Raw genomic sequence first — 27,131 nt, 5'->3', positions numbered from 1 at the left:
ATCTCTCTTCGGTGTAAGAAGCATTCTAAGTATGCCATCATGTGGAAGCAACTAATGTCTCCTAAAATCAAAAGGAGGAGCTAGTTTGGAAGCTTTATGGCAAAAGACTAAAAGACTCTACTTCAACTTGTTTGAGCAATTAGAGGGAGATCACCATTGACTTCTACTTTTTTCATAAAGGTACATGGGATGGGCCAACTTGTAAAGGTGGTTTTTAGTGTCAATTATTAAAGGTTAACATCAAGGCGTCAACTATACCATAGACTTTGGTGAATGCACATATAAATATATGTCTGAACTATTGACATACTTTTAAGAAAACGGACCAAATGATAATGCAATGTGCATAACCATTGATTTTAATAAAAATGAAATTATTTGGTTACAAAGGGTGTATGATATTGTAACATACCCACCTCTAACTAATTGAGGTGAGGTAAAGTTTGGTAGTAGCTTAGACACCCTTCCTGAGAGTGATGACACCAAATCCTTGGTTTGTGACAACTTTAAAGGCAATTTTGGTGGTCACCATGGCAATTGTATGTGCTTCAATGATTGGTAGATATGGTGGTCACTAGTAGCCCTTCATACTTTAACCAAGATGTTTTTGGAAAAGAGGGACCACTTCAAGATTTACATATGACAAATCTCCCTTACATGGTTGCCACTACATAGAAAAACTTAACGTGCACACTTGCATGCATGCGTGCGCGTGCGCGCACACACGCACACACACATACAACCATAGTCAATCTCTCACTTGTGCACATGAGATATACCATAGCATGTGTCACACAAATCACTCACCCCCTTCATTGTTATTGTGAGCAATAGGAAGATACTCAATCTCCCACATATGCACTCAAGATATCATAGCAAGCACACGTGCACACACACATACACACACACACACACACACACACAACCATAGTCAATCTCTCACGTGTGCACATGAGATATACCATAGCATGTGTCACACAAAGCACTCGAGTCTCGCCCCCTTCATTGTTATTGTGAGCAATAGGAAGATACTCAATCTCCCACATATGCACTCAGGATATTATACCAAGCACATGCACCCAACAAAAAAGTATGAAATGAGGCGTACACAATGGGAACAGGTTCCAAGAGCGTGGGAATAATCCTAGTGGATCCAGTTTGACACCTCACAAGAACCCAAAAAAGCTCCGACGCAGGCGTTTTCTTCTTCCCCCACACGAGCTTCTCTTCATCTCCCTGCATCCTGCTCCGAGCTGATCAGGTGCTTTCTTCTGTGATCTGTCTATCTTCTTCCCTCGCCTGATTTGTTACTTCCTTCTTTGCTCGTCTTCGATTGCCTTTGTATCATCACTATCGTCTTTTTCTTCTCTCTCTCTCTTTTATTTAAAGTAATAGGAAAGCAGGCTGGATTGAACTCAGATGCCGTGCTTTAAGAATGCAGGTTCAATTGAATTCAGATGTCTGCTTTAGGCATGCAGGTTCAATTGTACTCGATGGCATGCTTTCGATGTTCACTTCAAGCTTAGAAAAGCACTGTTTTGAGGAAATGCAGGCAGATGATCTGCCTTTGCCTAGGCCTGATTTCATTACATGTCACCTGCGTAATGCCTCGTTCCATTCTGTCCATCAGGACACACACACTTGTACAGGTGCCATGAACATACACATTGCTGTGGTTCCTCATAGAGTTTCAGCTCACAAGCAGGTGTGAGATGCAGATATATAGATGTTGGCAATTTGGGGATTGTGCAGTCTAGCATAGGCGTCCTCATATTTGGGTGCTTTGATGCCTAAAACAACGAAACGTCTCCCTAACATTATGCATAAGAGTTTGACATCATGAAAGTTGAATTGCATCTGAGCTGTGTATTCTCATAATTGAATGCTTCGAGGCCTAAGTCACAGCAGCAAAACTACAAAACCTCTGCCAGCATTTTTCTTTAGAGTTTGTGATCTTTAAGTTGAATTGCATCTGAGCTGTGTATCCTCAAAGATGATGAATATCTGATTGAAATTGTATGCATGGGCTTGTATATGGTGCCGGGCCTTAGTGGTCTCGTGCAGGTTTTCTATCTTGTCCAGCTCCTCTGGCTGCAGAGTTGACAGTTCCAGTTACTGACCGCTCCAATGATTAAACTTACACTCCCTTTTGCAACTACCAGGTTTTATACCAGTCATAGATTGCTTTTCCTTCTGATGACCAGCTAGTGCAAACCTGTGCTTTGCAGCATTTTTCCCTGGAATGACTCTTCAATTTTGGAACATTTAGATTCCATTTGATGTGATATATTTCCAGCACGAGGGGTTGCAAGTATTACAGGCAGATGCCCAAGGGTGTTGGAGAAGGGAGGAGAGAAAAGCGTGAGTGGAGTGAAACATTACATGGTCTTAGTCTCCACTGTCTGAATCAAGTATAGCCTCTCCACATCATTATATCGCGGTCAATAACAACAATCCTCCACAGTATTGATGATAACCCAAGTATGTGATAGGTGGTTGAAGGCGAGAAGATATAAATAATGATTTGTCACAATTTGAGACTATATAGGTCGTGAGCAAAGAGTTTGCCAAAAGTTGAACTATCAATGCTTAGATGCAATGCCAAAATATTGAACTTGAAGTTGCGAGTGGAATTCAAGTATAAGACCTTGCATCAACTTGACTATAGCTATGGCATTTTTGCTCTTCCAAGAGTGAAAGATCTCATATGACTCTATGAGAACCAACAAGGATCAAGTTGGGATTCTTGCCCTTGAATAAGTTTCCATAAGCCTAGGAAATCCAAGATGTGCCATATCAAATTAGACCAAGTTGTAAAGTTAGACATGTTAAAATGAGCCTTATTTGTAAATGCATGCTTAAATGATGAGATGGATGGATGGCTATACAAGGTGGGGAATAGGTGGGGTGGCATAGGATAGGTGCTACATGTGGGTGAGTAGGTGCTACATGTGGCATCAAAGTGCTTGGCATGGTGACTCTAGATGTGTGGCTAAAAGGAGGTGACTAACTTGTGGATGGTCCAAATGTTGAAAAGGTATAGGTTGGCCGACTAGGCAGTGACATGTTGGCAAATTGTATGGCCACCTTGGACATGGGAGAGTAGGGCGCGACTTGAGATGTGTGGGTGGGATACCTATGCATGTAGATCCCCATGGAGGCTTGGATTGGGGAATAAACCTCTAACATGGATGCATCTTCACCATGTGGTTGTGCAAAAGTAGGGACTTAAAGCGAAAGGATGTGCCTATATTTGAAGATCCCCCAAGTGTGGTGTGTGGTTGGGACAGGTGGAATGGTGATGTGAGAAATGGTATAAATGTAGGTGTGGATGCAACGAAAGAGAAGGGTGGGATTGGAAATTGTGGTGGGGAAGGGATGGATGCGAATGGAGATGAATGATTTTGTTGAAATTGGAAAGTAGATGATGATGGAAATAATGATGCACCAACTTCAGATTGACTATGAGAAACAAAACTTGAAGAAGGATAACTTGAAGGAGGGTTACATAATTTTTGTATTATATGCACCTCTTCTTGCGTTTATATACAAGTATCCGTTCTCTTCAAGACTTAGACTTGTATGAACAGATTGAAGATAACCTTCTTTTTGAATACTACCAAAACACTACATGGAAGAAGGAACATAAGAAGATGAAATATGTAAAAACTTGTGTATCTAACACTAGAATGGAAGGAGGGGAAGTATATGAAGATTTGTACTCTGTGTTTGTCTCTCCAATAGGATGGCCAGCCCCATATGGAGGTTCCATCCTTCCTGCAGAAACAATAGACCTGCATTGAATTCGAAGGTAAATAATCAATGGTGCCTTCCAATTGTTGTTGGGTTCTATGCATGATGATCAAATCATATTCAGCCCGTGAAATCTTGTTAGAGATTAGTCATCTGTTGGACTAGCATTTCTCAGGATACAATTGGTGCAATTAGTTCTCTTGGAGGGACTTATGCATTTCCTATTAGTTATTTGGGCATTTGGTAGAAGGGCTGATTGATTGTGGATAGACCTGATCGGGAGGATTCTTGGCTACAAAAGTTTGAGTTTTTAGCCTTTGGAGGCTGCAGTGAATAGGTACATTGTGGAGAAGGAGCAAAGTTGCTGTTTTTTGCAGGTTCTTATTGTTGGTGGAGAAGGAAAGGCTGCGTTTTTAGCCTTTTGCTGCAAATGTTGAGTTTTCATCGCCTCGGGTGGGTGAAACACTTAGAGGATGAGCAGAGGAAGTCCTAGCAGGCACCGGCATCGTGCGGGGAGTTAGAGGGGGAGTGCCCTTGTTTTTGTGCAGGTCATTCCTTTTACAATGTTGATTGAAATTGACGCAGAGTTTCAAGCTATTATGAACTGTAAGGTCCCCGTGTTGCCAACTCTTTCTTTAGATCAAAAGCTTGATGGGGAGAATTACTGCATTTGGCGCGTAATGATGCTTGCCATCTTGGAGTCTTATGATTTGGTGGAGCTCGTGACTGAGGCTATAGACTGTTCTGTAGCCCTTGATACATCCAAGCTTTCTGCAAATGAGAAAGCCAAGTTGATGAAGGTACATTCACATTGGGACAAATTGAATGCCCGCATTCGTTCTTTCCTCTTTCTCTCTTGTACTCTAGCCGTCATTGCTTACATTGAGCACTTGATTGTGGCTCGGGAGATATGGTGGAGCTAAATCAAGTGTATGATTCGATGACTATGATGAAGTAGGTATCTCTGGAGGTGTAGATGAGGACTTTGAGTCCTAACAAGTCTTTTTCTATGTGGGAGTATGTCAATAAGCTTTGGCAATTGCAAATGCAGGTCGTAAATGTAGGGAAGGCGATTTCCTCGAAGGACATGTCGATAACTCTTCTTTCTCAATTACCGCCCCGATTCAATGCATTTTACTTTGCCTTGATTGCTTCAAGGTGGATAGAGACCCTTAAGTAGGAGGAGTTGGTTCCTATGGTCTTGGACCAAGAGGAACAACTCAAAGGTCAGAACGCTCCCAACTCGGAGGCTTTGACTAGTAAGTCTTCCCAACAGAAGTGGAAGAACAACAATAAGAAAAAGGAGGACAAGAAGCCCAAACAGGATAAAGCCAAGGAGTCTACTTGTCACATGTGTGGCAAGATAGGTCATTGGAAGAAAGATTGCCATGACAAGGATAAGGACACCAAGTAGGAGAAGACTACAAAGGACTTAGGAGCACTAGCTGCCCTTTATCGGTTGCCTTCCTCCATTTGGATGTAGTAGAGAATGTTTCTCCGAAAGCCATTGATGCAATGATGATGGCCCCATAGTCTCGTGAGTGGGTAGTGGATAGTGGCACTTTCCACCACATGACTCCTTCAAAAGGGATTGCTCGTGTGTGGTTTTTGCATGGGCAAATCCTTATAGGTGATAGCTCTTTGGTTCCCATCGAAGGCAAGGGTGATGTATAGTTGATTCGGGATGTGCAAGGACCAAGGTGATGCTCACATATTAGAGGTGCTCTATGTGTTGGGTTTAGGTATCATCTCCTTTTAGCGCACAAGATCTGTGCTCTTGGTTTGACAGTTGAGTTTGATAAAAACTCTTTTCGAGGAGTTGATGGTGTTTCTCAATAGGTTTTTTGTTTAGAACATGAGGAGAATGGAGTCTACAAGATGCGGTCTTCTTTTACATTTTCTTGTCTTTTTGTTTCTTCACATACTTAGATCGAGCTTTGGCATGCTTGGTTTGGCCATTTCAACTACGAGTACCTTCGAAAGGTAGCTTGTGGTTAGTTGGTATGTGGATTGCCAGAGATTAGGGTGAGCCACCCGCCATGTGTATCTTGTATTCATGGCAAGTGGCATAGGGATGCTATTCTTAGCAACGCTTCATGATGGGCTAAGGAGTCCTTTGGAGCTTGTTTCGATGGACTTATGTGGATCCATGCAGATGGAGTCCCTCAAGGGGAGTTTGTATTTTATGCTAATTGTTGATGATTTTAGTAGAATGATAAGGGAGTATTTCTTGGCCTTGAAGTCCGAAGCATTCTCATATTTTAGGATTGGTTGATCTTTGAAGAGAATAGGTGTGGCAAGAAACTCAAGACCTTGTGTTCGGACAAGCGAAGGGAGTTTCTTTCCCATGAGCTAACTTGTTTTTGTGTAGATCGTGGCATTCACTGGGAGTTTGCCAACATGAATACCCCTCAAGAGAATGGCATATTGGAACAAAAGAATTGCAGTGTGATGAAGATGAGGTGGATTATGATGGAGCATCAACAAATACCTCAGTGTCTTTAGGCTAAAGAGTTGCTACCGCTACTGTCACGAGGATTTGAAATTTTAAGATGCTGTAATTTTGCGGATAACATTTGATTAAGTTATTAATCAAATGTGCAAGGTTGTTTAGCACATGTGATGCACATGGCAATAATTTCATGATAATAGGCCAAGGACCCTGAGGATGTAGTGGCTGTCAAAGGTAAAAGTTGTGATAAGTTATATCAATTGGGCTTTGGGGGTCAGTTGGTGCCAGTTTTGACCTTAGGACAATTATTTGGCCGATAAGTGTTGGTGGTGATACTAGAGACTAGCATTAATTAATTAATTAATTAATACTAGTCTAAGGGTTAACAGAGGTTGGGGATCACTCTAGGTTGCAAATGGCCTAGCCAATTTAATTATGGATAAGCACATTTGATTTTGGGCAAGGTCAGAAGGGTTGAAATTATTTAATTATAAAAATTAAATAAATGGTTGGATAATGCTGAAAAATGGGTTTAGAAGGCTGCTACTTAGCAAAAGCGCCCATGCAAACTGAGAAAACGTTTTTGGGGGCTGGATCTTAGCCATTTAGTTAGTTTACAGCTTGGGGGGAAGAGAGAGAGAGAGAGAGAGAGAGAGAGAGAGAGTTGCCGGTCCATTTTCTGATTAGAGAACAACAATTTGATGTAGAAGACAGCCATTTGGGGGCCTTAGCAAGTAGGGGACAATAGGGAGTCACCTTCCAAGGGCTGGCAACAACATTGCTGATTAGGTGATAGTATTTTGGAGATGTTTGGCAGTAGGTGATTGCATTAAATGCAAGCTAGAGCAGGTAGCAAGAAGAATTTAGGGTTTTCTCATGAAGAAAATCAGATTTCTCTCTCATCTTGGCTTGCTCTCACCTTCTCCAACCCATTCTCAAGAGATATCAGCATTTCTCAGTCATTTTGAGTAGATCTCAGCCAAATTTGGTGGAAGTAGAGAGGTCTCTACTGCAAACCCTAAATTTCTACAGAAATCAGGGTTTGACAGCCACCTTGGGACCTATGCTAATTGGTGAAGGCATTGTATATTGAATTCAGCACCTGAAATTTGTGTAATTGTGAGGGAATTCAAATGCCAATCCATTCATTGTAATTTGGGGCAGCATTTGGCCGGTTGAAGTTCCATTTGTGTAAGTCTTGGGTGAAAAATCAAGGGGCAATTGGTTCGAACTAATTGCTGATTGTTGCTAAAGCAAATAGGCTTTTGGAATAGCAAAAGAGATTGTAAATCTCGGCTTGTACTTATTCCATTAGCAATCAAGTTAAAGAAATACTAAAAGGGGCGCTAGTTTTGGGGCCAATAGGGTGTCCAATGCCCTAGATTATTAAGGTAATTTGTGTATTTTAAGTCATGTTCATTTGCTGATTGCTGTAATTAAGTGCTTGATCAAGGAATTACCACCCTTTCCAAGAAGGAAGGTTGGTTTTAGCTATCCACATCCTTAATCGGTCCCCTACTTCAGCTGTTGTTGGTATGACTCCTTTTGAGGCTTATTTTGGCCATAAGCAAGGTGTCTCTTATTTTAGGGTGTTTGGGTGTGATGCCTATGTTTACATCTTAAAGAAGAAGAGAGACAATTATGCTTGGTTTGCCAAAGAAAACACAGAGTATGACCATGATTGCAACATAGTGAACTTAACACTAACACAAAAATGCAAAAACACAAAAAATGCAAAATGAAGATAATTGGATTATGAATGAATAAATGAATAAAAATGTACAGAATGCTAAAGAAGAAGAGCTGTTCAATAGTCAATGGCTCTTGTGGGAGCGGGTTGAGAGAGGGGTGGTTGTGTGTCGCCCATCGGAGATGGATCCCAATTGTAGTAACCACTAGTTGGGGCAAATATTGATGAAGAAAATTGCAGAAAACAAAAAAACACTCTGCTGTAGATGCGAACACAAATCAGGCTATTGCTGAAATGTGCTTTAAATGATGAATAGTAGCAAGGCAGCCTGTAGGGATGAAAATTCTGCAGTCCATCAGGTCTTAATGATCAAGGCAGCAGCTGGGAACACTCAAACAAGGGCTGTGGTAGTTGAATAGAGGGCTAGAGTGATGGTGACACTAAGCTGCAAACAAATGGAGTCGACCGAGGATGGAAGTGTAGCTGAAGGTTGTCCATGGCAACAATTGGAGGTGATGAGCAATGAGTGGGCAGCAACAAGAAGAGGAGTTGGCAGCCATGTGATGATAACTGGGGATAGAATGGGATGCAAGTGACCTAGCACAATTTCTGTCTGTAGATGAGGAACCAACTAGAAAGTGGAGACTTGGCTTATGGGACACCAAAACACATTGAGTGCATTTGAGTTTTGGGACTGTTCAATGAGCCAATGAAGGTTTAATGTGTAATGTGCCTTTTTTAGCTTAACAAAGTGCTCAATAGACTAGCTAGAATTCGGATCAAATAAATAGAAGGCCTTTCAAGACGTACTTGGGGGAAAAGGGGAGAGAAGCCAAGGTGAAGGGATGTACCATGGCTATGGTAACTCTAGGTACGAAGGAATGTCTGTCAAAGCTCTTGTTGATGATGCAAAGAGTTACCTTGTAGCTACTCCCAAATGACAACTGAGGGAGTAACAGACACCTAGATCTCCATTGAGGGTTGTGGTGGCCTATGCGCAGTGAAGGTTCGATATCCAACAATGGCAATGGTGGAGAGAGAGAGAGAGAGAGAGAGAGAGAGAGAGAGAGAGAGAGAGAGAGAGTAATAGTAGTAGAGAGTTAGAGAGTGAGATGCATGACATGTGGGTACAAAGAGTTGTACCTCTCTTAGGTTTTTCGTTATAGTTATATGTAAAGTACTAAAGTACAAGTGCTAAGGGCGTGTTTACACTTGAGCACATATAAAAAGCACGGTGGCTCTTTATTCCCAACAACCTCCCACCTAAAGGCAGTGTGCCTCAAGGTTGAGAAAAGAATCAGCTAAGTCTAAATATGTACAAAGCTGAAATACATATACTATCCAACTCCCATCATCTGCCGGCAATGGGCAAACCGTTCTGTTGGAAGACCCTTCAATGAGAAGTTCTATAGGATTATCATCTGTATTTGCCTTGATAAGCTAAATGCTTTTGCTATCAAGTACATCCCTAATAAAGTGATACTTCACATGTATGTGCTTCGTCTTTGCATGAAAGACAAGATTCCATGCTACCATGATAGCACTCTTGACTATCACAATGGAGGACAGGAGACTCAGTAATGCCAAGGTCTCCCACCAAACGTGAAAGCTATAAAGCCTCCTTGCATGTCTCAGTGGTAGCCACATACTCTGTCTCTATAGTAGACAATGCAATACACTTCTGTAGAATGGAGATCTAGAAAACTGCTCCCCCTGTGAAGGTGAATACATACCTTGAAGTAGACTTCCTGCAGTCAGTATGACTAGCTTAGTCTGCATCTATAAAGCCAACAACAGATGCCTTCTACTTTCCAAAGCAGAAGCACAAATCCTTTGTTCCCTTAAGATATCTCATGATACCTTTCATTGCTTCCCAATGCTTTTTACTAGGATGTGCTATGTACCTGTCAACCATTCCCATTGCAAATGCTATGTCAAGACATGTAGCAACCATAGCATACACTTGGCCACCCAAAGCTGAAGTATATAGAATCTTGGCCATTTCAGCCTTTTCATCATCAGATATAGGGCTGTCCATTGCATTGAGTTTCACATATAGAGGCAATGATACACCAATTGCTTTTCCTCGCTCCATATTGAAATGCTACAAAATCTTGGATACATGCTCTTGTTGTGATAGATAAAGAAAACCTTTCGATCTGTCCTTGAGTATACACATGCCAAGAATATGATTTGCTTCACCAAGTTCCTCCATATCAAAACTTTTATGTAGGTTCTGCTTCAGTGTATCTAATGTGTAAACATCCCTACCACCAATTAGCATGTCATCCACATACAAAACCAATATAATAAGGTTGCCATCTGCTACCTTCTTGGTATAACACATGAACATGCCTACCACCAATCAACATGTCATCCACATACAAAATCAATATAATAAGGCTGCCATCCGCTACCATCTTAGTATATAAGTAGTGATCCACTTGACTTCTTTTAAATCCTTGAGATTGCATGAATATATCAAACTTATGATGCCATGCATGCGAAGCTTGTTTCAGCCCATACAAGCTTTTATAGAGTTTACATACCATCTTTTCTTGCATCTTAGTCACAAAACTTTCTGGCTGTTGCATATATATGTCCTCATGCAGGTCACCATGTAAGAAAGCAGTCTTTACATTCATCAGTAATGAGTTTCATATCTTCACATGCAACCAAGCTCGATATGATTCGCAAAGTATCCATTTTGACTACAGGAGAAAAGATCTCGTTAAAGTCAATCCCATATTCCTGCTTGTACCCTTTCGTAACAAGTTGTGCTTTGTACTTTAGCGAAGAACTAGAAGTGTTAGCAGATTAGTTAGTTCATGGTTGAGTTTGTACATGTGGTATAGCAGGTTGGATATATAGATATTTTAGGCATTTTATTTGCCAGCATTTATTGTGCTTTGGCATTATTTGTAGCCAGTCGGCCAACATTTAATGCTGGCCGACCAGTCATATTTTTGGCATTTATTTGTCCTACATATTCTCAGGCTTCCTCCTCCACATTTATTTTATCACCTGATAGTTCTTGGAGAGAGAGAGCATGTGCCAGTGCCTCCACAGCCGATGACTCACATTGCTTCTGTACTGTTTCATGTCTTGGTATATGGATTCCATTTTCCAAGCATACATCTGAGTTCTCATGTGTATTGTGTTCTTTCTTTCCCTTTCTCTTTTGTCTTGTGTTTCAACAATTTATTACAGCTTATGTTTTCGCTTCTATTGTAGTACCACTTCTGACATGGTATTAGAGCTCAAGATTTGTGTTCCTGTTGTGTTTTCGTGCTGATTTCAAGATTGTTTTTACCCTTGCTAATTAGGCAGCTGCTGCTCCAACCAGGTGACCTGTTTTGCCTGCGTTTTTTGCTAATGTCAGCATCCGTACAGCTTGTGTGTCCGTTTTAGCTTGCGTTTTGGTGCTTCTGCATCTCCTCCTAGTTGGGCGCTTGCATTATCAAGCCGTTTTTACCGTTTTTGACAGATTTATTGACTACAGCAGCTTTCGTTTTATTTTTTGTAAGATTTTGGGTTATATTGTATGTGAACTCTTGCTTTTTGCAGTCTATGCTCGTGTTTTGGCTGTGTTCTCTCTCCAAATCCCTTCTTTTCTCAATCCTCTACAGATTGGCTCCTCCATGCACATCCATTGATGACAAGCTTCGTGGACCTGATTATTACACGTGGAGTGCGGTGATGAAGGCCTAGTTTATCCAAAAGCAGTTATGGTACGTGGTTGGCGGAGCTATGGCACGTCCTCGATAACCTTCTCCCGTCCCATTTGATTTTGATGAAGACAACCATGAGGAGGCAGTGCTTACATGGGATTCGAATGTTGCCCATGCTTATTCGGCCTTACTTCGGTGTATTTCCAAAGAAGTTCTACTAACGGTCACCTCCTGCAGGACAACTTTAGACACATGGTCGAAGTTGTAGTTGATGTACAAGGCTCCTTCCACCATGAGGGCCGTTACTCTTTATGGCCAGCTCCAGCAATTGAAGTTTGTGTTGGGAATAAAGGCCTCGTGCCTTTTAAATGTGCTCGGGTGTGAACACACCCTTAGCATTTGTACTTACACATATATATCTATCTAAAAATCCAAAGGTACACTCGTCATTGTACCTACAAACGTGCTCACTCTCTACTTTGCTCTATCTCACTCTATCTCGCTCTATCTTTGATTGCGCGTAACGACTATCTGTCTCGATCTCCGTGCCTAGCTCGTCACTACAAACTGGTATCAGAGCCATCACGTTTTGCACGCTTCTCGAGATATCAAGTGTGAGCTGGGTAAGGAGGCAACTGCTAAGGTGATAGTTCTAGGTCGTGAGCAGGTAGGCGAGACAAGTCGAATGCAGGCTTGTGTGTAGGAGACGCAGTTGACAAGCTCAGCAAGAAGGGGTAGTGCTGATGGGATAGTTGCCGTCACGCGACAGTCAACTGAGTGTAGGCGACATGACGGTGACTGGATACAAGCAACGATCTGCATGACGGGAGACGGCAGACGGCAGCCAGGCGTCAAATGACGACCAGCGGGGTGACTTCAGCCAAGCGCGCGACCCGCCATAAGTGCCAGGCGGTGACCTGCACGGCGGGTCAACGGACCCGCTGTTCAATATTTTTTTTCTTCTTCAAAATTTCTTTTTTTTTGAAGTTTCCTTGCCATGGGTTCACACGTGGAGGCACAACACAAATTTCCGTGCAATTCAAGCCCAGAAATTTGGGGCTTTTCCCGAATTTGGGGATCTCAATGCAGAATTGGACAATCTGACTCAAAAATTGCAAAGTCGGTGTACATTTACTTAGGAATTTTGGGGATTTTCACATTTTAGTGAAATTCTTTCAATTTCACTGAAATTAGTGCATGTAGGACTTGGAAAATTTGGGGATTTGTCCAGATTTGGTGCTAGCAAGATGCAACAGTGATATCTGTCTCAGAAATTGCAAGAATTTGTGACATTTTGTCCTCGACATTTGGGGCTTTTCATGAACATGCACAAATTGGGCTGAAATTTACCCAATTTCTCGACATTGATGCACATTGGACCTTGTGCAATTTTGGGCTTTTGCAGTTTGGGCAAAATCTGTGCAACATTTGGTCATTTTATGTACATGTAGGTTGAATTTCACGCAATTTGGACATCAACACTTGGTAAAATTTGGGGGTTTTACTGAAATTTCTTTATTTTGGCAAAATTGGCCTGTTCTATGCATGACAGAGAAAATGCAGATGTATGTTTGATGCTTTGAGCACAAAATTTTGGGACTTTTGACCGTTCGTGTCAAATTTTATGTCCGTGGGTACATGTACAACAGAAATTGCAGCTAAAATTTGGGATTTCTCATGTAATGTGATGCATATGCCCTTGGAACAGCTATAATTAGTTGGATAATGCTGTAGCACATGGTTTGGTACCTCTGAAAATTTATTTACAGATCTGAAATCTGTGCTTCTACGTGGTCATTTATTGCTAGTTGGTACTTGTTTGTACCTTGTTCACTTGGGTGACAGTTTTGGGCCTGCATTTGCTGTTTTTTGGTCACATTTGGGCTGGAAATCATGGTTGGCAGCAATGACAGCAGTAATCTGATGCATATAAAAAAGCTTGAAGGCGCACATAACTTTGCAGTTTGGCAAAAGCAGTGCTACAATATCCTGTTGCAAAAGAAGCAGGCAAAGCTGATCAAAATCAAAGGGGCAAAGCCCGTGGACATGGAATAGGACGATTGGGATGAGTTAAATGAGCTTGTACGCTCAACCATAGAGCTATTGATTTCTGATGCCTTGCTGTTCAACATTGAAGGTTTGAATTCTGCATATGCTATATGGACTAGACTGGAAGAACTGTATGCACAAAAGAGTGCTGCAAGCCAAGTGTATTGGCTAAAAAAGCTTATGGATTTGCGTATGAAAGAGGGTACATCAATGTCTCCTCATTTGAGTGAGTTTAACTCCATTTTTAGCCAGCTGGTTGCCTTGAAGTTCATGATTGATGAGGAATTTAAGGCTACTTTCTTGCTTTGCACTCTACAAGAGAGTTGGAATACATTCAGGACTACTATGAGCAATTCTAATGTAATCCTTTTGTATGCTGATGTAGAGAGTGCTCTACTTATGGAAGAGATGGAATTGGGAGAACAATGCATCCAGTAAGTCTTCCAGTGCTTTGCATACTAGGGGCAGATCATAGCAAAAGGGCAAATATGATAGCAAGGGATGCAGTAAATCACGTGGCAAAGATATTGAATGCCATCATTGTGGCAAGAAGGGTCACTTTAAATGTGATTGCTACAAATGGAAGAAAGAGAAAGGAAAAGGCAAGAAGACAGATGATAGCAAGGAAGAGAAGAAGGACAGTCAGCCTAAGAAGAGCAGTGTAAAAATTGAAGAGGTGAATGTAGTCACTCATGACAGTGATAGTGGGAGTGATGTACTCTTTGTCTCTTCACATTTTGATACACATGCTTTACTTACAGATACAGATGATGACATGCATACCTGGATTCTCGATTTAGGTGCTCCCTTTCATGTCACCCCTCATCGTGAGTGGTTCTCCGTCTATACAGGGGGTCGACATGGTGTTTTTTATCTTGGGACACCTATGCATGTGACATTTCAGGTATTAGGAGTGTGGAGTTACAATTTCAGCATGGCTCTGTCTTTACACTTGTATCTAGTGTGCGTGACTATGTTGTTGCCGTGACCGAGCAGCCAAGCGTTTCTTTGTGGCATGGCCAGTTGGGATACATGAGTCAAGCAGGAACGAAAGTGCTTTCTCATTTGGGTCACTTGCCTTGTCTTCGTTATGCTGATTTTGAGCATTGTGATCATTGTATTTATGGCAAACATGCACAGACGTCTCACAAAAAGTCTCTTTCTTTGAAATCTTCTCCTCTAGAGTTAGTACATTCGGATGTATGTCAAATGCCAGGATTATCTTTAGGGAGAAATACATATTTTGTCACCTTTGTCGATGACGCTACATGGAAAGTATGGGTTTACCCTATTTGTAGCAAGGATGAAGTGCTTGACAAGTTTAAAAAATTCTTGGCATTGGCTGAAAATCAGACAGATAAGACACTTAAGTGTCTTCACTTTGATAATGGTGGGGAATATGTGTCCAAGGCCTTTCAGGCATTTTGTGATAGCAAAGGGATAAAGAGGGAGCTCACTGCTCCTCATAATCCGCCCCAAAATGGAGTTGCAGAGCATATGAATTGGGCCATACAAGATAAGGTCCGTACGATGGTGTCTCATGTTGCATTACCCCATGGTTTTTGGGCAGAGGCTGTTATGACAGTCGTTCACTTAATTAATCGGTCACCAAACGGGTCTTTGGGGGGGGGGAGTTCCCCAAGAAGCATGGTCGGGCAAGCCACCTTCATATGCTCATCTGAAAGTGTTTAGCTGTGAGGCTTTTGTGCACATTGATAAAGAAAAATGCAGCAAACTTGAGCCAAAGTCCTGTAAATGCATTTTCCTAAGATATGGTGACGAGGGTGAAATGGGATATAAATTGTGGGATCCCGAGGAAAGGAAAGTAGTACGCAACAATGATGTTTTCTTACGGGAAGATCGCATGCACAAATAGCCCGAAAAGACTAAGGAGGTCTATAGGGTTGTTTTTCGGGAAAAAATACATTTTGGACAGCAAAATGTGCCCGCTGTACAACATCAAATACCTGCCGTAAATGAACCTGTAAATGCAGGAAATGATGCTGGAAATGATCAGCCAGCTATTGCCCATGAAAATGAGCCACTACATGTGCAGGAACAGCCATGACAACAAGCTGTTAATGTTGATTTGCAGGCTGAAATGCCAGGACAGCATAGATGGAAATTTGCAGGAACAACCAGCAAACAATGACCATTGGGTTAGGAGATTATCTAGGGCTTGTAGACAACCTAATAGATTTGTTCCTAGTGCAAATAATGTGGCTGATTATGTCATGTTGATAGACTGTGGTGAACCTTGCTTCAAGGAAGCAATGGACAGATAGGACAGCAAGAAATGGTATAAAGCCATGTTGTCAGAGATGGAATCTCTTGAAAAAAATGGCACTTGGGACTTGGTATAGTTGCGTAAAGGGTAGAAAACCCTTCCTGCAAATGGGTTTACAAGATGAAGGCCACTTCTGGTTCCTCACCAAAGTACAAAGTAAGATTGGTTGCAAAGGGGTACAAGCAGGATCATGGAATTGACTTTGATGAGATTTTCTCTCCTGTAGTCAAGATGACTGCATTGAGAACCATTTTGGGCTTGGTTGTAGTTGAGAATATGGAGCTCATACAGATGGATGTCAAGACTGCATTTTTACATGGTGATTTGCATGAAGATATCTATATGCAGCAGCCTGAAGGGTTTGTTCAACAAGGGAAAGAAAAAATGGTATGCAAACTCTAAAAGAGTTTGTATGGGCTGAAACAAGTACCAAGAGAATGGTATCATAAGTTTGATACATTCATGTAATCGCAAGGCTTTCATAGAAGTCAAGTGGATCACTGCTTGTACACCAAGAAGGCAGCAGATGGCAGTCTGATTATCTTGGTTTTGTATGTTGATGACATGTTGATTGTTGGCAGGGATACTCATGCCTTGGATTCATTGAAGCAAAGTCTTCATGGCAGCTTTGACATGAAGGATCTTGGTGATGCAAATCACATTCTTGGTATGCGAATACTCAGAGATAGATCGAAAGGCTTACTCTATCTATCTTAACAGGAGTATATCTCCAAAGTTTTGCAGTGTTTCAATATGGAGGGGGGAAAAACAATTGGGGTTCCATTGCTTTCATATGTAAAACTCAATGCAGAGGACATTCCTACATCTGATGATGAGAAGGCTGAAATGGCCAAGATACCATATGCTTCAGCTGTTGGCAGTTTGATGTATGCTATGGTTGCTACATGTCCTGACATTGCCTTTGTAGTGGGAGTGGTTAGTAGATATATGGCAACCCTTGGCAAGAAGCATTGGGATGCAGTGAAAGGTATTATGAGATACCTCAAAGGCACAAAGGAGTTGTGCATCTACTTTGGAAAGCAGAAGGCATCTGTTGCTGGCTTTATGGATGCAGACTATGTTGGTCATGCAGACTGCAGGAAGTCCACTTCTGGGTATGTGTTTACTTTCAGAGGAGTAGTCTCTTGGATCTCTAGGCTATAAAAGTGTGTTGCATTATCTACTACAGAGGTAAAGTATGTGTCTGCCACTGAGGCATGCAAGGAGGCTTTATGGCTTTCACGTCTGGTGGGAGAGCTTGGCATCTCAAAGTTACCTGTTCTCCATTGTGACAGTCAGAGTGCTATCATGCTAACACGGAGTCGTGTCTTTCATGCAAAGATAAAGCACATACAGGTGCAGTATCACTTCATTAGAGATGTACTTGACAGCAAGAGCATTGAGCTTATCAAAAGGCATACATATGATAACCTTGCAGACCTTCTCATGAAGGGTCTTCCAACAGAGCGGTTTGCTCATTGCTGACAGATGATGGGAGTTGGATAGATATATGTATTTCAGATTTGTACATAACTAGACTTAGCTGATTCTTTTATCCTCTTAAGGCACATTGCCTTTAGGTGTGGGAATAAAGGTCTCATGCCTTTTAAATGTGCTCGGGTGTGAACACACCCTTAGTACTTGTACTTACACATATATATCTATCTAAAAACCTAAAGGTACACTCTCGTCATTGTATCTACAAATGTGCTCACTCTCTACTCTACTCTATCTTACTCTCTCTGTCTCTCACTGTGCATAACGACTGTCAGTCTCGATCTCCGTGCCTAACCTGTCACTACAGTTTGAACCCAAAGATACGATCCAATCATTCCTATTTCGAGTTACCCAACTCCAGGACCAGCTTTACACTATGCACTCTGTCCTATTAGAGGCACATCTTGTTGGTACGGTACTTTACAAGCTTCCTTTGGAGTTTGATGGAGTGGCGAATGCTTTAAGGACACAGACATCTACGATTCCTGTCAGTTTTCTTCATATGTCCTTGATGCTACTTGAGCATGAGGCGACTTTGTGACTACACGGGAGGCTTTTGTTACATTATGGAGGTTTAGGTGAGGCTCTTGCAGCTTCAGAGAGGGGTTCAAAGATGAAGAAGTCCAAGGCCTAGTGTTACATTGTGGCAAGAAGGGTCATTTACGGAAGGACTGTAAAGAGTTAGCGGCCTCCAAGAAGAAAAAGGAGTAGAAGACGAAGCGCGATTCGGAGTCCTCTGACAAGTCATCATCTGCCTTAGATTTCGACTCAGCTCCTCCGGCCAAGGCGAAGTCCAAGGCGCGGAAGCGGTCCTTTTCTTCGGATCGTGGGAAGGGCTTGGTGGCCCCTTCCTTAGTTGCTTTCTAGTGGTGGTGATGAGGTCATCCCTCACAACTCTCTAGTGCCAAAGAGAGAGTGTGAGAGGGTGGTGAGATGGGGCAGCTGTGCCTCATCTATATTTCTATACAGATGCATAGGATCCAGCAAGGGACATCACTGACGCATCGACTGAAGTCTGGCAGGTTCAAATCTTGGAGCTGGGATTGACATCCAAGTTCATGATGGGCTAGTTACATGATAGAGAGTGAGTAGCTTTTGTCTGGAGCTCACATGAGGGGACACTTTGGCGGCCTAGCCAAAGAAGGGAAATTCATGGTCATTTCTGTGTTGCGGCATTGGTGACAGGATGGTCACGTATGTTGTATCATAGGCCTTGTTGATAAACATTGAGAGCTGCTATGATATTCTCTATCTCCAGGAGTTGGTATAATCGACATTGACATTAGGTTCTCTCTGAGGCATCTTGTTGGTGGCTTGCATATCCACTACTTGGGTATCCATGGTTCTACTATGATCGACATTGTTGTATGTACTATGATGTGACATTATCATTGTATATTGTATTGTATCAGGTCACCCATGATCTGAGAGAGGGTATTAGCAGATAAGTCAGTTCATGGTTGAGTCTGTACATGTGGTACAACAGGATGGGCACATAGATATTTCAGGCATTTTATTTGCTAGCATTTAATCCTGGCCGACCAGTCATATTTTTTGCATTTATTTGGCCTATATATTCTTAGGCTCCCTCCTTCACATTTATTTTATCACCTAACAGTTCTTGGACAGAGGAAGCATATGCTAGTGCCTTCACAGCTGGTGACTCACATTACTACTGTACCGTTTCATGTCTTGGTATATGGATTCCATTTCCCGAGCATACATCTGAGTTCTCATTTGTATTGTGTTCTTTTTTTCTCTTTCTCTTTTGTCTTGTGTTTTAGCAGTTTATTACAACTTATGTTTATGCTTCCATTGCTGCACCACTTTTGACAAGAAGTGACCTTCATCTTGTAAACCCATTTGGATTTCCTGCCCCTTAGGAAAATGCATCAAATTCTGAGTACCATTTTTCTTTAGAGATTCCATCACTGACAGTATAGCTTTATGCCATTTCTTGCTATCCTCTCTATCCATTGCTTCCTTGAAGCATGACGGTTCACCACAATTTGTCAACATGACATAATCGGCAACATAATTCGCACCAGGAACAAACCTGTCTGACTGTTTGGTACTTTTGGTTGATCTATGGACCCAATAATCAGTGGTTGTTGGCTGTTTGGCTTGCAATTCTGGACTAACAACTCGTTGTCCAAAGGTTTAGCATGCTGTCTTGCTTGTTCCGGCTGTTCCAATGGCATGTTTTCTTATTGAAATTGTGGTATATCATGGGCAACTTCTTGCTTATCAATTTCAGCAGCATTCCATGCATTTATAGGGTCATTTACAATAGGTATTTGCTGCTGTGTAGTGGGCACTCTTTGCTGTCCTCAACGTATTTTTTCTCGGAACACAACCCTTCTCACTTCCTTCGTCTTTTTGGGCTGTTTATGCATGCGGTCTTCCCAGAAGATAACATCATTGTTGCGTACAATTTTCCTTTTTTCGGGGTTCCATAATTTATATCCCATTTTACCCTCTTCACCATATCCTAAGAAAATGCATTCCAAGACCACAATAACTAAGAAACGGGTTTCTTTGAATTTGAAACTTACGAAACGTTTCTTAAAGTACGAAATGTTTCTGATAGTTAAAAACGTGGGTGTTTTTTTTTCTTTCTTTTTTTTGGGTGAGTTGGAACCCAAAACATGGTTTTTTTGGACAAAAACTATTAGGCAATGTTAAACATGATGATGATGATGTGTAATGACTCATGAGGGCTCAACATTTTGGATGAGAGACTAATTTTTTTGTGATTTTGTTTAGTTATTGGACTTTGTCAGTCTAGTATCTATTCTTGTCTTGAGAGTTGAATATTATATGACTTTAGTCTCATTTATGAGTTATTTATGATATATTATGATTCATTCTTGATTTTGACATTTTGTCAGTTTGTTTTGAAATGAGAATCATGATGTTGCAACTTGACTCAGTCCATATTGTAGATAGGTTATTTATATGTTAATTTCAATTTTCTTTGTATGATATGTATGAATCATAATGTTTGAGTTTTAAATCATAGTGTAGCTTGTTCAAAGACTAACTTTGATATAAGGACAAGTTAATAATGGATCATAGATATGTAACGTATTATTCTCAATCGACTCGATTATCACTCAAGCTCAATTGCCTATTCTTTGTTTAAGAGAGAGTTCCATAGAGGTTTAGAATCTCTTTTCCCAGTCAAAACTATTAAAAATCTCTATATAAAAAAACCCGCGTTTCTTATTTTACCCCCTCTTGAAAGAAACTTACAAAACATGTTTCTGACGTTTCGTTTCTAAATATTTTTGACGTTTTTGGCTACTATGTCCAGGACTTTGGCTCCAATTTGCTGCTGCGTTGTTCCTTACGTATGTACATAAATGTCTCACAACCAAACACTCTTAAGTGTGTATACAAAGGTGGCTTGCCCAACCATACTTCTTGAGGGACTCTCCTCCCCAAAGACTTGTTTGGTGATTGATTTATCAAGTGTACGACTATCATAACAGCCTTTGCTCAAAATCCATGAGGTTATGCAACATGAGATAACATGGTATGGACCTTCTCTTGAATGATCCTATTCATACACTTTGCGACAGAATTTTGGGGTAGATTATAAGGGGTAGTGAGCTCCCTTTTTATCCCTTTGCTATCACAAAAGGCCTGAAAGACTTTTGACACATATTCCCCATTATTGGATAGGCGAAGACACTTTAATGTCTTGTTGATTGTATTTTCAATAAGTGCCAAGAATTTTTTGAACTTATCCAAAGTCTCGTCTTTACGATGGATCGGATAAATGCTCCAATCGGCTATGCCACAAAGACACACTTGGGTGCTTAGTTATGGCGACAACATGATCACGCACACTAGATACATGTAATGGATACGGAGTATCATTTTTAGAGCCTTTAACAACAATCCTAGATCCCTTACGCATCTTCCATTGGTTATCTTCGAAAGTGGTTTGATAGTCTTCATTATCTAGTTGCCTTGTGCTTATCAAGTTTTTCTTGAGTTGGGTTACATGCCTCACATTATGCAAAGTGAATATTGAAGCATGTTGAAATGCCAACTGCACAGTGTCAATTCTTGCAATGCCATATGCATAGTTGTCCCTGAAGTGGACAACACCATGTCTACCATTACTATAGTTAGAGAACCACTCACGATGTGGTGTTACATAGAATAAAGCATTTGAATCAAGAATCCAAATATGCAGGTCATCATTAGAATTTGCAATCAATAATTGTGCACTAAAAGAAGCAAAGAGTACATCACTGCCACTGTCACTCTTGTGACTGACTACATTAACTTCTTTTATCTTCACACTGCTCTTCTTTGCATGTTGGCTGTTCTTTCTCATCTTTGTTATCATCAGTGTTTTTGCCCTTGCCTTCTCTTTCTTTCACTTAAAGCAATCCTGTTTGAAATGCCCTTTCTTGCCACAATGATGGCATCTATTTCCCATGAAACTTGTTGTGTGCTTTGTTGTCAGAGTTACCCTTGTGTTGGGGTCTACCTCTAGTATGCAATGCATTGGAAGTCTTATTTGCTGAAATATTTTGCCTATTGAGCTCCTCCATGAGTAAAAAGCTCTCCACATCTGAATATAACAGCATAGCATTGAAATTACTCATTGCTGTCTTGAAACTGCCCCAACTTTTAGGCAAAGTGCATAGCAGAGATGTTACTTTGAACTCTGGAATTCCATAGCAATCAGCTAGCTGAAAATAGAGTTAAACTCATTCAAATGTACAGACATGGCTATATGCTCCGTATGAAGGTCCATCAAAATTTTCAATCAATAAACCTTGCTGGCTACACTTTTTTGAGCATTTAACTCAAGTCGTTGCCATATATCATAAGCAGATTTCAATTTCTCTATATTGAGGAGTAAAGTATCTGACATTGAAAGCTCTATGGTAGATCATGTAAGCTCATTTAACTCATCCCACTCATCTGGATCCATGGTTATTAGTTTTCCCCTTTTCTCTTTGTGGGCTTCACCTGTTTCTTCTGCACCAAGGTATTATAGCACTTCTTCTACCATATAGCAAAGTTATGTGCACCTTGAACCTTCTTAATGTGCAAAAGATTGTTGCTATCATTGTTGCCAGCCGTGATTTATAGCTCAAAAGTGACTCAAAAGTCAATAAATGTGAGCCCAACTGTTACACAAATGACCACAGCAATGAAAAGTCAAGTAATTGCAGAAAAATTCAGATCTGCAAATCAATTTTCAGAGGTATAAAATGTGTGCTATAGCACACCACAAGCAATTGCAGCCATGTCATGGGCTAATACATCAATTTCATGAGAAAGCCCCAAATTTTTGCTGCAATTTCTGTTCCCAATGCATCCATGGGCACAAATTTGACTCCCACGATCAAAAGCCTAAAAAATTCTCTGCTCAAATTACATCAAATATATCTCCTGAATGGATTGCACAATCCAATTTTGCCGAAATTTCACAAATTTTGCAAAAGCTCCAAATTTGACCAAGGTCCAATGTGCTCAATTTGCATAGAAATTGCATTGCAAGTACATACCAAGACCAAGTTTGACCCAAATTTTGCAAATTTTGCAAAAGCCCCAAATTGTATGGGGTCCAATGTGTCAAAATTTCAAAAAATTGTACTCGTTCCACTGCAATTTTTGAGACCCAAAAGTGTGCAAAATTCCCCAAATTTTTCTCAATCGAGTAAAATCTTCAAGCATACGCCAAAGTCCCCAAATTCCGAGAGTAAATGCGTGCCAAATCTCTGATATTTGTTAAGTTGTGCTTATGCACGAGTGACAACCTGCAGAGCACCAATAAAAATAATTCCTTAAAAAAAAAAAGACCTGTCGGCAGGTCGGGCAGCACGCGACCTGCACTGACATGTTGACAACTGCCTGTTGACTGTCTGCCAGTTGCCGCCTGCCTGCGTGTCTCCTACCTAGTGTCACTTGCCACCCGTGTTGACGTGGTTTTTGCCTGGGAACTGCCTGTTGCCTGCTGAAGCCTGACGTAAAGATGATTGCAACCTGCTCCTGTCTTCGACCTGCCATTTGCACCTGCACTTGTGTTGCCTGTAGCCTGCACAAATTCCGAAGGTGAGCAACCTTCAGCTCTGATATCAGTTTGTGGTGACCTATGCGCAGTGAAGGTGAGATATTCAGCAATGGCAATGGTGAAGAGAGAGAGAGAGAGAGTGAACAGCAATAGAGGGTGAGAGAGTGAGATGCATGACATGTGGGTACAAAGAATTATACCTCTCTTAGGTTTTTTGTGATATTTATATGTAAATACTAAAGTACGAGTGCTAAGGGTGTGTTTACACCCGAGCACGTATAAAAGGCATGGTGGCCCTTTATTCCCAACAAGGGTGGCATATATAGAAAGGCTGTTGCTTGATGAATGTTTCCTGATATGGGTCTTTCAAATGTGCCAACATTGTGAGGCTCCTACTAAGCTCCTTAACCTCCAATTGCTAATGCCAAGGGCTCTAGCACCTGTTGGCTGGATAAGGCATTCAATCCCACCACCTCACACAAAACTAGCATTAGTGATGGTCGACATAGGGTCCTACATGTCCCTGTCCACTCAGCTGCCCTGCCTTGGAACCCTTATGACCACAAACAATGCTTATCCTCACCTCTTATGGTATGCAAATTGTAAGGTTGATGTTTGAACTTTGAAGGTGGTCAACTGGTAAAAAGTTGCATCACGTAGAATAAGTCTAGGTTATCTTTCAAGTTCCTCTACTGTCTCATGTAATTGTTTTTGCCTTATATATGTTGCAATACATGTAGAACTTTTTTAGAGCAATTAGTTGTTATACTTGTGCCCCATGTAGCTTTTGGAGTACTTAGTATTGCTGTGCTTTTTTCTATGACTATATTGGTCTGGTTTAGAGATAAAAATTTTGGCAGTTCCTGTCACAGGATATAGGGGAAGAATATATCATCAATTTGTGATGGGTGGAAAGAAGTTTAGTGTCGACCTTAATAAAGGGCTTGTGTTTCAGGTTTGATTCTGGTCCTTCATTCAGCTTCTCTTGATTCTTTATACATTTTAGAACATTGACTTGGTATCTTTGGAAGAAAGGGAAAAGATATTCTTGTGAATGGTGAATTTTGCATTGCATATGAGCACTGTTAGTGTCTTATGCCACTGGCACACATGGTCAGAATTTAATGTCTGCTACAGACCTAAATTTCTGGAAGAATCAAAATGGTTCTATGACTTTGACCCTCTGCCACATTGCTCAAACAATATTTAGTTATTGCATTTTTGTCACATCACAGACGATTTCATTGTATGATTTACTTTAAAGCTTACCATTTGCTGGAGGATAACTTCAGACTTCACAAGTTATGGCAACATATGAAACTTTCCCTGGATATAATTTATTGAATGCAAACATAGCTTCCATGTGCCTGTAGTTATGAAAATCTGCAGAGGGTGTCATTTTGTGAATGTGAAAAAACCTTGACCCCGTTGCAAAACTTTCTGTAGGTAATGCCAAATTGTATTGCATGTTGAATCACTGACCTCATATTTTCTAGCTTTATCAACAAAAACTTCTATGATCTAAATGCCTAGAGGCATACAATCTGAGAAGCTGCTTCTTACAGGTTGGGCATTTGGGAGAACATTATCAGGAATGGGTTCATCAACCTATTGTCTCCAAAGAAAGTCCTCGCTTTTTTGAAAATGACTTTTCTGAGGTATTGTTTGCATGCCATAACTTATTGAACAAGCTCAATGTGAACTGCTTTGCTAGACTTTAGTCACATGAGATTCTTTGCTAACAATGCACATTATTTAACTTTACGCACAACAGTTTTTTACTCGGACAGTCTGGTGGGTAATCCCGCTTGTATGGCTTCCTGTGGTGGCTTACAATGAAGTGTTATCAGTTCAAAGAGGCTTATCAGTTACACAAGGAGCTGCTGTCATGCTGTGTGGTGTTTTTATATGGACTTTGATGGAATATTCCTTGCATCGTTTCCTTTTTCACATCAAGACATCAAGTTATTGGTGAGTGTCACTCCATTACAGGATGTCATATACAGTTATCATGCCTCTTCCTCTTGCATATCTATGATGCTAGTAAGCGAGACTACATTCTCTGTTTGGTTGACTTTATTTTGCAGGGGTAATACTTTGCATTATCTTCTTCATGGCTGTCATCATAAACATCCCATGGATGGATATCGCCTGGTGTTCCCACCGGCAGCAACAGCTCTATTATGTGTTCCAGTAAGTTTGAGAGCTTTTAAGTACAGTGAGGCATTACTCATGTTTGTAATTTTAGAATTCACCCACATTTTTTCTTGTGTAGTTTTGGCTTTTGACAAACCTGCTGATACCGTATAAGGCAGTCCCAGCTGCCTTTGGTGGTGGTTTGCTTGGATATGTGATGTATGATGTTACACATTATTATCTACATCATGGGAATCCTGTCAATGAAACAACTCGAAAGCTGAAGGCATGCTGTATTCTTTATGATGTTTGTCTTGCATGATAAATATATTTGTGTTTTGCAAGCTGTCAGTTAACACTCATGACGTGTGCAGAAATACCATCTAAACCATCATTTTCGAGCTCAAACAAACAGTTTTGGGATTACTTCTGCACTATGGGATTGGGTGTTTGGGACACTCCCCTACATCAAACAACAATGAGACAACTGTGGCTATCTTTTTTAAGTCTTCTGGCTATGTATTTTCGGGGAGGACATGCTGTTCCTTTCAAAAGCCTTGCTGACATGGTTCACTCTTTAGGGCTCAATAACCTGTTCAGCCAGGTATGGATGCTTTGGCACTTGAAAGCCAGTACATTCATGCTTTTGGAACATAAAGTCTGTCATATTGCGTCATTATACTTGATTTCAATCTTTGAGGCTCAATCTATCAATTTCATTCTACAATTACGATCTAGATTCTACTCAAAAGATGGTCCAAAGGTCCCAACCACATTCTTTTGTAGTTCAGACACCAGGAGGAGCCACTTCTTGGATGGCTTGTTTATTTCCCACTGTACACTTCAAACATACTAGATTGTCAGAGATCTTTAGGATTCTTAAATGATCATAATCTTTTTGTAAACAGCATCGGCAACTTGTGGGTGGAGTCCCATTTCTGAATAGAGCACCATTTTCTTCAGAAGCCTCAGTAATCATCTTCTTGAAATAATACAAGCTGTTCAGTGGGTGTGACATTGGTGCACTGGCTCTCAGTTTGCATCTTGTGAGTGTGGTTTACTTGATTTTATAGAAACCAGCTTCCACGGTATGTAGTGTTACCTCAAGGTTGCAATTGCATTATAGACAAAATCTATCAATGGTACGAAGGACCTTTCAAAGGCATTAAAGAAAAGACACTTTGCATCTTAAGCTGAGTAGCCCTGCCCCTTGTTTGATACAGTTGATAACTATTTAAGTTTGTTGCACTAAGGATGTCATCCTATTTGAAAAAGTTCTCTGTTTTCGAGCATGAAACAAGCAAGGAGAATGTCACCTTAGTTTGAGAAGGCTGTGTCAAGCACAGGTTGTCAGGAACCAGTGATTAATATGACTATATATAGTTTACAGTGTGTTTCTTCTGTGTACTTACACCAGTGTTGCAACAAGTTATACGAGCATCTGTCTGGTTGTTCATGTTCAACTCCACCTGATGAAATATATATTGTGATTGTATCTAGATAAGTTGAAGACAACAGGAATGCCTCTCATGGGCTAGTGGAGAATGTAAAGA

At 40.9% G+C, this 27,131-nt stretch overlaps 1 protein-coding gene across 4 annotated transcripts; it reads left to right on the top strand.

Annotated features, from left to right (window-relative positions):
- The first annotated feature begins 1,104 nt into the window (after positions 1-1,104).
- On the top strand, positions 1,105-26,618 carry LOC148022699 (dihydroceramide fatty acyl 2-hydroxylase FAH2-like). 4 transcript variants are annotated; one of them, XR_015693522.1, is made up of 8 exons: positions 1,105-1,261; positions 24,315-24,397; positions 25,008-25,100; positions 25,217-25,413; positions 25,530-25,635; positions 25,718-25,864; positions 25,953-26,182; positions 26,370-26,618. XR_015693522.1 is itself a non-coding variant. In XM_087695645.1 (7 exons), exons 2-7 carry the CDS (start codon positions 24,347-24,349, stop codon positions 26,058-26,060), a joined length of 702 nt encoding a protein of 233 aa, XP_087551771.1. In that variant the 5' UTR covers positions 1,105-1,261; positions 24,315-24,346; the 3' UTR covers positions 26,061-26,618. The 4 variants fall into 4 exon arrangements, 2 of the variants coding, with proteins under 2 accessions (XP_087551771.1, XP_087551772.1); XR_015693523.1 differs by having other exon boundaries at positions 26,487-26,610; XM_087695645.1 differs by having other exon boundaries at positions 25,953-26,618.
- The last annotated feature ends 513 nt before the right edge of the window (positions 26,619-27,131 follow it).

Source organism: Lygodium microphyllum, chromosome 16 (assembly GCF_053477565.2).
Source record: "Lygodium microphyllum isolate KBCC chromosome 16, Lygodium_microphyllum_v1.1.10, whole genome shotgun sequence".
NCBI classification, from domain to species: Eukaryota; Viridiplantae; Streptophyta; class Polypodiopsida; order Schizaeales; family Lygodiaceae; genus Lygodium; species Lygodium microphyllum.
This window is presented reverse-complemented; position numbering and strand designations above follow the sequence as displayed.